The sequence below is a fragment of the Grus americana genome, chromosome 19, assembly GCF_028858705.1.
Source record: "Grus americana isolate bGruAme1 chromosome 19, bGruAme1.mat, whole genome shotgun sequence".
Classification (NCBI taxonomy): Eukaryota; Metazoa; Chordata; class Aves; order Gruiformes; family Gruidae; genus Grus; species Grus americana.
In genome coordinates this window covers 7,511,815-7,524,282 of record NC_072870.1, presented here as the reverse complement: position 1 = coordinate 7,524,282, position 12,468 = coordinate 7,511,815, and the positions used below count along the sequence as shown (strand labels likewise).

The window sequence follows — 12,468 nt, the reverse complement described above, 5'->3', positions numbered from 1 at the left end:
TAACAAGTGTGCCTGTAAGTTAAGCTGTCATTTGTGATATTATTTCCTTAGGCAACTCCTGGGAGAGCAGAGAGCTAGAGATACCAGCTCTGTGCTGTTGTGGACACGTCCCCCAAACAGTCAGGGCTTTTTATTCAGTTTCTTACGAGTACTGTGCTGTTGCAGTTTGACAGCGTTGTCTATTGGTTTGCTTTTTTGGAGGTTAGTGGTGACATTTTTTTCTGAAAATGTTATTGTGCGTGTGTATTTCTTTTTATACGCCAAAGAAAATTGTTTAATAAAGATGTTTCTAAATAAATGTTTCTTCACATGGCTCCTCGCTTGAGCTTTTCTAGGTGGTACCGTCTCCTCTGTCTGTCATACTCTCCTGTTATTCCCTGGTGCATACAAAACTCAATATTTACTTTCAGTCTTTCAAATTTGTTTACCCAGGTTTCACTCCTGGGTTTGAGGAGCTGTAATCTTATCCATTTTGAGCCCTTGGTGGCACTCGATGTCCATTTTGAGGTGTGTTTAGGAATATTTAGCTTAAAGAAGTCACCTGAACTTGGTATACCCTTTACTCTGGATGCGCAGAGAAGTTGTTTGATCCAGCTAAAAGAAGCCCTCAATATTGTATCACATACTATTGTTTTTGATGTATTTAAGCACCTTGTAAAAGTGGTCATATATATAAAAGGTGGTGATTGCAAGAAGTTAAAATAGAATATTTTTCTGGATTAAAGGGTGTTGCAGACATTGTTGGAATTCATTTATAAGTCCCTGCATACATCAGTTAGTAAGTTTTTACATCCCCTCTTTTTTTGAGAGTGGATTTCACTTCTTTTACCAGTTTGTGCTAGACTTCTCATGACACTTGGTGTTAATTGATATTTCAGGTAAGCAGTAATGGAAGACATCTGCTGTCTGGCAAGGTGCATGTCTTCGATAATAGTAGAATAGTGTAAATGAAAATGTGAGCTTCACAGCATATCATTCTGGTTCACTCGTATATAGAAATGTTTTTCTGAGAAGCAGAAGTTGTTAACAAAAGTTGCTTTTTCTTAAGAGTATCTTAATTCAAGTATTTTTACCGTCTTGTAAAGAGTGGGAAAATGCTTTTGAGAAAAGTAGTTGACAGTTTACGTCAAATTTAACGGTACTGCAGATCAAGGAAGTTTGCCACAAAGATAGGAATAAGGTAAAAAGTTTGAAGCTTAGGTTAAAATGATTGTAGATAACTTGATCTGTAGTTGCCTTATATAGTCATACAAGAAAAAGTCTGCTCAAATCCTCCAGACGTTTATGGACTTCTCTGATTCATCTGTCAGAGCCAAACAGCTCCAGCCAAAAGATAGGGAATTTGTTAAACTGCGTTAAGTTCCTCAATTGCTGTAGCCCAAAGGAGCAATTCTGCCTTTTTAAGGGGGAAGAGTAGGAGGAGTAGGCAGGCAGGATAGTGCATTATGAAGTCTCTGCTTTTGGTAAGAGTTTCAAGAAGATGACTAACATTCTAGAGCTCTTTAAAAAAAACACACACACACAAAACCCACAAAAAACTTGAATTAATTTCCGTTGCTATCATCAAAAGCTGGCTTTCTAAATTTAGCAGTTTCATATAGACGCTCAGCTTATGCTAGCAACAGTAAAACTATTTTTCCTTAAGTGCAATTTGTCACCTCCCCCTTCTAAGTTAGTAGAAGATAAGCTTGTATTAATTCTGTTGATTTATTATTATACAAGTATGTCTCATTTTAATCTGCTATTGAGTTCATTGTGATTCAGCGCTAGGCTTGCATGCCTTTAACACTGGGAAAAAAGTGCACCTTTCTGTCTGTCCTTTTTTAATCTTCAATCCTCTGGGTTTCTTTTCCTGGTCTTTTTATCTCTTCCTCGCCTTTGCTGCCCCCCCCCCCCCCCCCCCCCCCCCAATATATTGGAAAAGTTCACAGTTCAGCATATGAATTTGAGAATTAGTCCCAGCTGAGACTATATATTACAGTTGTGAGAAGATGCTGCTGCTCAAAAGCACTTTATGTGGGGTTTTTATTTCTTAGGTTCAACTAATAAACAGTAAACGTGTTGGATACATCTGTAGTGAGATTTTGCTTGCTTTATTCCTGATGATTCATTTATATCTACTGTGTGCTACCAAAGCATATGCATTATAGGCCTGAGTGTGTTTCAGTAGGAATTTTGCCAGGAAGTGTAAAGGCAGCAAAAGTTTGTTTTCTCTGAATTACTTCACTTACTGAAGCAACATGAAAAGATCTGTGCTGTATTTTTTTTTATGTAGGTCAGGAGGATGACAGTTATATTAATTTTGAGGTGTTTTTACCAGGTATGCTAAATTAGATGTAGTAAACCCTTTGGGTCTATATCCTGATTTTTTTGAGGTTGTCAATGTATTATTTTTTTCCTTCCTTCGAATTTCTCATCTTTGTAGGAATCTGAAGCTATCACTGTAGCTTCATTTAAAGGGCAATACCCGCTAAAGGCACGATAACTCCTGAGCCGCAGCAGGTGACTAGCCAGTGACTCCTTGCCTAGAAGAGGTTGCAAAGAACGTAAACATAGCAAAGATGACGGTCGTGAGAGTTTTAGCAAATGTAGGACATGGATTTGCAGGACAGCAGGCTTTTCGCTCTGACCCTTGTGAAACAACTTGTTTTCTGTAGGAGGAACTGGCTTTTGAATGAAACCGAATGGTCAGGATCAAGATTAAGCGAGCAAATCTTATAAAAAGATTATTAGAGGATTTCTTAGTATTGGATTTTCTTGCATTGGAATCATAGAAAAAGGCTGACTGTAATGATATAAATCAGTAAATACACCTGTGTTCTTACATGCAGGTATGTCAGAGTATGATTAATATACGGTCTGTTCACAGCTAGATTTTTAACCTCTCTGTAAAAGGTAAGTAGGGAAAACAATTTTGCAATATCTGATGTCTCGGCAATGCACAGACTGCTCTCCTTCTCCCCCCCATTTACATACAGTCTGTAAGGAACTGTGAGGATGAAGCCTGTTCCTTATTATAGTATTTAACACAGAATTATTCTTGGAAACAACCCATCTTTAAAACAAGATACTTGTATTTTGGAAATCTTTCCAATTGACCAATAACAGGTTTTAAACCAATAATGTTATTTAGTACTCTCACTTTTCCTAAATAAAACTGTACATTGAAATTAATTATTTCTGAATAGTCCTACCCATATTTTCCTTGAGACTGAGGAGAAACCCAAATCTCATGAGCGTGGCAGGACCCAGGGTTCTAATTTCATCATCCAAGAAGGCGAGACTGAGCACTGAAGTAGGGTGCACACTGATTCAGACACAGCTCTGCTTGTGGTGGAGGGAATGCGGAAAATTACAGGTGCAATTATGGTTTCACATTATTCTGCTTTTTTAAATCCACCATGTGAAGCATTAGTCTGTGTTTGAACTGGTGGTGTTAATTGGACCACAGTCCTTAGATGCATTTTCTGCAGAGTCATGGCCCATGTCATTAGCTTCTCATTAGACACGTTAATTTTTTAAGACTCATAATAATTACCTTTTTTTCAGAAGTTCTCCATTTTACACTGAACAGAAACCTCTGTTCTGCAGGCTGTAATTCTGAATAATCAGGGAAGCATTGTGAACTCTGTAGACTTTCAAAGTGGAAAATGAGAGCACTGTAGTGGATGGAGAAAGAGGTCCTCCGGGATGTGATGTGGGAGAGTGTTAAGGATCTTTTTCATTGGAAACCTCAATTGCAGGGGCAGAGAGCTCATCAAACGACCTGAGTTTTTGGAAGGACAGAACGGTTCCGGTTAAAACTTGACAATTGTAGGTGAGGCTGTTCATTGGGATGCACTACTAAGCAGTCAGTTTGCTTTCAGTTTTGTTGGACAGGCGTACTCATCTTCTAAAATCTGCAGGTACTTAACAAAGGTCGGGACCAGGTAATTACCTTTTGCATATCCAGAGATGTTGGCCTAAGCCCTAAGAATGGGCATTCCTAGGCGTCGCTGGCACATGGTTATCCTGCTGGCAAGAACAGCGCTTCAGAGATTCTGAAATATATTTGGCTAATCAAATGGTTTTTCATTACATAAATAAGTAGTTTTGCTGACCTGGGATGATATGGACGTGTGGTTTTTCCCATGACAAGGGCTTGTCTTGGCATTTTTGGTGTTGCCTGCAGCCTTCAGCAGGGACTGCAGGGGTTAACAAGATAGCAGGACAAACTGTTAGCAGGAGGAAAATTGTCCGTGGGGCCATTAGCTGGTATGTAGCCTTTAAAATTAATATGTTTGTTAAAAATGATGCTTGATTTTCTGCATGTATTGGTGAGCTGTTAAATAAGTCATCCTGTTGGGGTTTTTTTTCCATACTGGAAGTTTACTGACCAGACTTTCATTTTGTTAGAATTAGCTCCTTCCAAAACTCTACCTGAATCATTTTTGTTTGAATTAATTTTTTTTGTTTCCTAGCAACTCTATTTTTTAAGTTCTGAATTGTTTCTGTTCAATGTCTTTTCTAGCCAATGTTAACTTACTGTTTTATAAATGATGGCAGGGTTTTAACATGATTCTAAAAAGCATAGTTCACTAAATTAATTTGTAAAGTTTGTTAAAAAAATTCTTTTTCTATTATATATTGTATATGTGTGTGTGTGTGTGTATATATGGGTGCAACAGTTCTTCTTTCACACAGTTGATTTTTTAAACAGTTGTGAAGGTAACCAGTCTGTTTATACGTTGCTGCATAGGCACAGAGTAAACTTGTTAGCTTTTTGTTTATTTTAACTTGGAAGAAGCTATAAGAGGATTCCATTAAGACTCGCGCAAGTGAGTAGTTCCATTGAAAGTAAAGTGCCAGTCCCAACCCAAGGCAACGTGGCAAGTCGACACCTTCACAGATGCTCCATTTTTCTCATGCCAGGGAAGAGCACGGTTTGCCTCCTCGCCGGGGAAAGGGACCACAGGACCAGCCCCAAAACGCTTACTCGCTCTAGACTCGTTTCCCCGTGGCTTATTAGGACGCACGTGGTCTACAGAGTTTGGTAGAAACAAGGGTATTTCCACAAAGAAAGTCTTGAAACTTCTCTGTATGTCTGTTGTGGAGGCTCACTTCCTTGTGGGACTGTCATGTGCCTGCAATTTTGCAAAATGGTCTGAGGTGGTTAAACAGCAAAAATTTCGTCTCTCTTCAACGAATCTCTTTTAGTGTTTATTCTGTAGGCTGGTTATGCCCCACTTGGTAACCTTTCTGAAGTGCAAGCTTCTCCCCTGAATTACAATGCATGTGTTTTTGCTTAATATTCTACTTTAAGCTAAAGTCTGCTCTCACTAAATCAGCCTTTCACAAATGGAATATTTTTTCACTTCTTGCTGGGTGGGTCCATACACTGAAAAATAGGTCAAGAACAGTAATCTAAATCTACTGCTAATAAATAATTAAAGCTAATGGAATTTGCACAAGATCTGTGAGCTGAAATATTTCAGAAAGTACTGTGGTGTACATTTTGCTACTGTAAATCAAGATTTTTTTATTTATCATTGTGCTAGGTTGAAACATATCTATAAATGTAACTTCAGATTATTTTTTTTTGTACAGAGAAAATACTGGCATGTTAGTGTATTAAAATAACTAAAAATATCATAGAAAATTGATAACATCATGATTCATTCTTCAATGATCAGATTTCAAGTAAATACTTTAGCAGCCTTAAGCAATAAGAGGTTTTATATCTCATTAAATCGTAGTGTAAATTGAGCAATAAATTGTTTGCTCATATGATTTAATTTGCCTTATATTTTCGGAATTAAATAAGTCATCTAAGCTATTGTATAGTACCTGTTTGGACAACTGTCTGGGATTTCAGTTTCATATCTTTTAGAGCAAAGCAAAGTGGAGCTTGCTGGAACTAATTAAACATAAAGACTTCAATGTTTCCCTTAGTACGCCTTCAATCATGTGCCCAGGATCTCTGGTGGAAGAAGTGCACGTTCTGGATTTTTTCATAATTGTGGGTGCAAAGAAATAATATTTTAAACTTCTGTATTGGTAGGTGAGTGTCTGATTGAGTGATCCCAACTTGTTCACTGATTTACCCATGGCAGGGTGAAGCATATATGCTTGCTGGCTCTCTCTAATTAACCAGCACAACTGCTTACTACTTATTACAGTTAACTGGCTGATTTTTGTGCCTCACAGTGACAAGTCGTGTCCTTGAAGTATATAATAATCAAACACACCTCGGAAGGTGATGCCAGTGTTCTTCCCAACTCCTTCATGCTTGGCTGCTTTTCAGCTCTCCCCCTTTCAGTTATATTTATATGAAAGAGAAGCTCAACAACATTATTGAGATAATAGCTGTGTGGACAAAGTGTGTGGAGCCCTGCCCGTGAGGGTGGACAGATAGGCATCCTCCCAGTCGCAAGAAACACATATCCGTCATATCGGCACGCTGCCTATTGAAAGAGGGGCTTAAACCTGGCTGCCAGTTTTTAGCACGAGAGTTCCTCTTCAGGCTGCACTATTGCTTCTTTTTATGTTGATTGAGCTGACAAATATCATCCCGCACAGTCAATATATATTGGGGTTTGTTCTGGGTTGTTTTTTTCTTTCTTTTTTTTTTTTTTCTCTTCTTTTTGTAAGTTCTCATAATAAAGTATCTGGAATCACGATGTTCAGCCCTCCCAAATTTAAGCGCAGGGCCACTTGTTAGTTCCTTATTACGTGTGGGCTAACAAGGAAGGAAATGCGAAAGAGTAAGATGGCAGGAAAGCCATAGCATCTCGCTGGTGATAAGGCAGCTCAAAAATAGGTTGTGACAGCTGAACTAATGATGTCACCGATGCTGATACAAGTGGGCTGCTTCTCATTATGATTTCTCTGCCAGACATAGTGACATTCAGCAGCCAATGTGTGTCTCGAGTAGACGATATATAGAACAAATCATAGGAAATGTGGCGCGGGAGGCATACAGTAGAACATTTTCCCAGTTTTTTGTTTTGTTTGATTTTACAAGAGCCCAATACTTCTGTAGATGATAAAGGTGTATAGGTCAAGCTTAGCCTTGCTGGACCACTTTATCAAACCAGGGTCATAGGGCTCTTGTTGTGACATTTAGAGATAAGCAGTTTGGAGGTAAATGAGATGGAGCAGTCTGCAAGGAGATCAGAAGGTGCCGTGTAGCTTCAGACCCCACGTAAATTACAAATACAACACTGGTAGCCTGACCATTAATATGTCCTTTGTACTGTACACAGTGTATTAAGATAGCAATTGATAAATAATGTAGTTTAGTTGTCAGAAAGATGCATTCGTTGCCCTGGTTTTCACTGGGCATAGATTTATTCTCGGTTTATTTTCCATAGAGTTATTTTTAATGAGAATGGAAAGGGAGTTAAAAATTATTTGGATTCAGATTTCACTGTGTAGCTACTTGATCAAAATATAAACTCGTTGTTTATACTCTTGTAAAGGGAAAATGCTGTATTAGCTTTCAGCTATCAGATTTGATTCAGATAATGATACAGCATCCTAATTCATAGTCTCTACTTCAGATATTGAGTTTGTCTGTGATAGAGCCTTTTTCAGAAAACTGCTCTACCCTGATAAATCATCCAGAGAGAGGGAGAATGCACACATTTAGATGGCACAGAAAAATAGGCTAATAATGCGATTGTATAGGAGTACTCGAATATTTCAATGCATTTGTGTTGATAAATTATCATTTGTTTTAGTGTTCAATTGCATGAACCCTTTTTAGCTGTTCTGCTTGATCAGAATGATTTGCTAGCTGTATGCGAGTGCTGGACTTGGTTGCTTTTCCTGTTTTGATCACAGTCCAGGCAGTAAAGGCCACTACACTTTAAACAGATAATAAATCATGTGGTGTCCTTGCTAACCAACATTACAGATTCCCCCGGGTCTGAACTGAATGTCCTTCTTTCTGTTCAGTTTAGTGCAAAGAAGGTAGAATTCTATTTGATGTTAGCATAGTATTTTGAGACAAAGTCTGATGAGGAATTTTTCCAAACTGCCAAAAATAAATCTCACCAGCAGAGTTTTAGCGGGTGACTCGAGGCATATGTATTCCTGACTTCTGTCTGTTTATTTTTACTTCCCTTTTGTTGTGAGCTGTCTAAAGTTTTGATGCTGTTTAGCCAAGGAAGGAATTATAAAAGTAGCCTATAAATTCTAAGAGGGAGGAGGAAGAGAGGAGAGAAAGCACAAAATGATGTGAAGAAGGTGTTTGTGCCTTTTGTTATGGTGTGTGCCACTTATCCGCTTACCTGCATGGCATATTTGGTTGCATTTAAAATACTGGAGCAAATTCATGCAGTTACTTTACTTAGACTGTTTGCTCGGTGAAGATAATGGAAGTGGGATGCTCTGTCTCTGTTGTTCAGCTGCAACAGATTTCAAGTTATTGCCAAGATTTCGAGTTGTCAGAGCATTCTACCCTGTTAAACTGTGTGCTGTAATGATCGGTGTGTCCCAGGATTGCCCCAGATTGATTACTGTGGTATAACTGATTGCTTGCCAGTGGGACTGAATCACTTTGAGCTGCATTCTCCTCTATCATGAAATGTTTTTAAAACAGTTTTACCACCAACAAAAGCTGCTGTCTAAATCGAGCACAACATGTTTTGCCATTATGCCATGAATTTTGCTTGGTAACGTTTTGATTGCTGGGATGAGTGTTTAGCATCCTGAATTTGCTAAATGAAGGATGTGTGGGAATCAGATTTTGTACTTGAAAGCTTTTCTCCCTCTTTGACAGCTTGACCAACTGTTTTCTTGGCTTTGGGATGCCACTTCTATTCTTTCCACCCCCCACCCCGCTTTTCTCCCTCTTTTGTCTGCTGTAAACAACCACCACCAACATATCTCATTATTAAAGATGAATATGAAGGCAAAGTCCTGACATAGTTTATATCATGAAATAAAAAGTGCTGCAAATCCTGTCTTTCAAAAGTTAGTACGTGTCAGACGATGCAGTTCAACAGCAGGCTCTTGGCTAGAGCTTGCCACGCACACAGAGAGGAGCAGGGCTTACGTTCTCCTGCCTCCAGAGCTAGCCGTGCTTTATTTCACTGAATGCCACTGCGGTGCTTTGTCATCTGCCGATGTACCTAGGGTGATTTCTGATGCTCACGCCATGTGCTTAGGCAGTGGGAATAATGCCTTGCTCTTGAGAGCTGTGCAAGCAAGAGACTTGGGGCTGGTCTGGAATTAGATCGCCTGTATTTCTGCTTTCAGTTTTGACATCAGTTTGCTGGCTGGTGCCAAACTAGTCAGTAAATTCAGAGGCAATACCAGGGACAGAAGCCCTAAACACAATGATTTCCTACTAGCTGGGATTTTTATTTCAAGAATTGTTGCTTTCCTTGGATAGTATAAGTTTTCCTGATTTTATAAAGGGTGCCAGTATCCTGACTGTAAATCTAATGTCTCTGTAATTTCACTGTGCATTAAAACTTACTGTGCCAGATTTTGGCCCTGAACGTGGCCATTTATTTTGTTATTGATGGTTATTGTTACTTTCTTCAATGTCATCATCATCAGGTTACAAAGAAAACGTGTTATAAAACGTGCACAGCCCTCTGGTCTCCCAGGGTAGTCGGGAAGTGGGGAAAAGCTGCTCAACCTGCCAGTTTGCTTTGGTAGAGGTGTAATTTGTAGATGTTTGTGATATACAAGGACAGTATCTACCCTTTTTCTGTCCTAAACCAGCAGAAAATATGAGCAAGCATTTAGGTGACTTGACTTGGTCTAAGAACAGAAGCGTCGTTTGGTTTGGTGCCGAAAAGGGAGCTTATAAAGCTGCAACGTTATCCTTAACTTGATAGGGATTAACTGTATGTTAGTGCAATAACCATGTAAGAAGGGAAATTTGGCTGATCATTTGTCTCTGATAGCTTCATTTGCGTTTGGCCCCCTAAGCCATTTCTCAGGGAGTGGGAGAACTCCTGATACTCCGACTCTCTGCATGACTTGTCATTTAAATGACAAAAATCACTTCTCTCAAAAACCTACTTTTCCTTGAGGAAAATCAGATTAAATCCAGGACTGAGGGATTAATGTCCAATATGTTGTGTGACTCTAGATGTAAAAGTAAATGCATTGGAAAAGAGAATTTCCCAACTTTTTAAGGCCACCTTCTTTTCCGAAAGGCCCAAGGCTTCAACAGACTCTTTTTATAGAGAGAAAATACTTCAAAGACCCCTTTATGATGACCTCTTGCATGAGGTTCAGGGTAGCTAAGGGACTGTGGCCTGTGTGAAGCTGGGAAGGTTTCATGGTTACTTCTGTGCTTGGTGACTGTCCCGGTTGTGAGCAGTATTCTCAGAGCAGCACAGGACTCTCGGTTGGAGGGAACGTCCAGAGGCTGACTAGATCTCACCTGGCCCTAAAAGTGGGTCTTAACACCCTCACTGTGGGTCAGCTGTGCCTTGGAAATCTCCACGAATGGAAAATCCACCTCCTTCCTGGGTAACCCACGTCAGCGCTGCCCTCCTGAATGATGCAGCGTCACGTTACTGCCTTAGACCTCTTCCAGATTTACTTCTAGCTGTAAGCGTACTATGAAGTCGCTGCTTGTACCTCGTCAGTGGAATACCACAGCAAAAATAGGGAGTCCAGCTTCCTGGCTGTGCCCCAATAACACAGTGTCCTCTGCAGAGTTACAGGATTTTATTCTTCAGGCATGCACATAATGAGAATTCTGAGAATTTGTAAGTGAATTAGACCCAAACAGCTTAAAAGTGGAGCCACTGAGAATTTTATGCAAGGTAGATACACCTCTGTTGTCCTACATTATCTTGATTGCTAAGTAAAAATATACTATCAGCTTTTATGGTGATTCTATGGACAGTATTGTAATGAATTTTGTAGCACTGTGTGTTGTAATTCTGAAGAAATTTGGAGTTCTACAGAAACCAATGAATAATACTGTTGTCTTCAGTGTGGCTATCTCCAGTTCTCTGATGGTTAATTTCTCACTCTTGAGAAAATAATAAATAAAATAGACCTTTTACAAAATGGCAACACTTTTAGTTGAAATGATGGTCCAAAGTCATCTTCCTATAAGCCTAGCTTCCATTTGTGGAAATTTCTTTGGCATAAGTTCAGAGGTGTAGCTGCTGTTTAGGTAGATAGAGGCATTTGCTTCTAATCGCATTAGCGTTTCAGCTGAATTATGAGATTGAAGGCGTTCAGTGCTTACCCAACATCACTACATTTTTGTTAATTAATACTGTTTGCAACAGATACAGGTATATGTCAAACTGGAAATGCAGACCTGTTCAAAATGAATTGTAGGTATACTTTTACTTTAATCAAAGCTCCCATAAAATGTGATCAGGATTTAAGTAGCATTTCAGAACTGAAAATAGTGTTAGGAAAAACTTGACAATGATTTGTCCTTTCAAATTTTTCTGATGAAATATCTTGCTTCTTTCTTCTAGGACCTGCGCAAACAGGTAGCTCCATTACTGAAGAGTTTCCAGGGAGAGGTAAGAGCTTATGCTTCTCATGGTGCTTTCGATATTGCTTCACATGAGTGTGGCACGCTGGCAGTCTTTATGTGTGGCCGGGTGGGTACAGAGCCCTTGAGCAAAGAGCACCACAGGGGTTCAGCCCTCTGCATTTTGCTGCGTGCAGGATGTGTGTGTGATACGCTGGATTTGTGCTGGACAAGCTAAACTGGTCAAATCACTTTGCCTTCAGCATACCTGAGCCTAAGCCGACCGCTGCAGTGACTCAGGCGGCACAAGCTAACTCGCTATGCCTCAGTGACTGACGGTTTGAACGCTTAATGAATGCAATGTAATGTACGTATACAAAAATATGAAGATACTACAAGTAGTTTTCACTGTAAACCTTTTCAGCTGTAAAACATTGCATTCTAGAGGGCTCAATGGAAAACCTTAAGTTGGCAGGTGTTTGTTGGAAAACCAACAGAAAGCGTTAACAGCTCTGCTGCTGGCTCTTTCTTTGATTTCTCTTCACACCACTCCACTGAGAAGCACATGATTAGAGTGATCACAAGTTTAAAAGCCAACTGTTGTTATTTTGAAGAATTTCTATAGCAAAAGGCAGCTGGGCCAATTACAGAATTCTACATTGTAGCTGTGGACAGCACTGAAACGCTCACTTCACGTGAGTGCTTAGGCCAGATGGGAGCTGTTGTACTGCCTCTAGGAAAATGCCGTGTATGAAGTCTGCAAATTATATTTCTCCTTACAAAGATCAGTGCCTGCGTGGGGTGGTAGATTGAGGCTTTAACTCACACTCTGTTACGTGTTGTAGAGCTCTGCTCTTGAAGTTATCTGTGTTAAAGCAGCAACGCTTTTTACTTCCTCAATCTATAAGTTGTTGGCTGATTTTATGCTGTTGCAGTTCCCATCAGAGCCCAGAGAAATTCAGGAACATGTTTTCAGAATTCCGCATAGGGAATTAGGTGCCCTCCTGTTATCTGTAACG

General features: G+C 39.6%; 1 protein-coding gene across 8 annotated transcripts in view; it reads left to right on the top strand.

The window, feature by feature from the left end:
- CUX1 (cut like homeobox 1) overlaps window positions 1-12,468 on the top strand; it is a 278,459-nt gene that overhangs the window by 99,915 nt on the left and 166,076 nt on the right. For all 8 annotated transcript variants that reach the window (XM_054847175.1, XM_054847169.1, XM_054847168.1 and 5 more), the window contains exon 3: window positions 11,451-11,498. In XM_054847175.1, coding sequence (XP_054703150.1) covers window positions 11,451-11,498 — 48 coding nt within the window. The remainder of the gene's footprint in view (window positions 1-11,450; window positions 11,499-12,468) is intronic.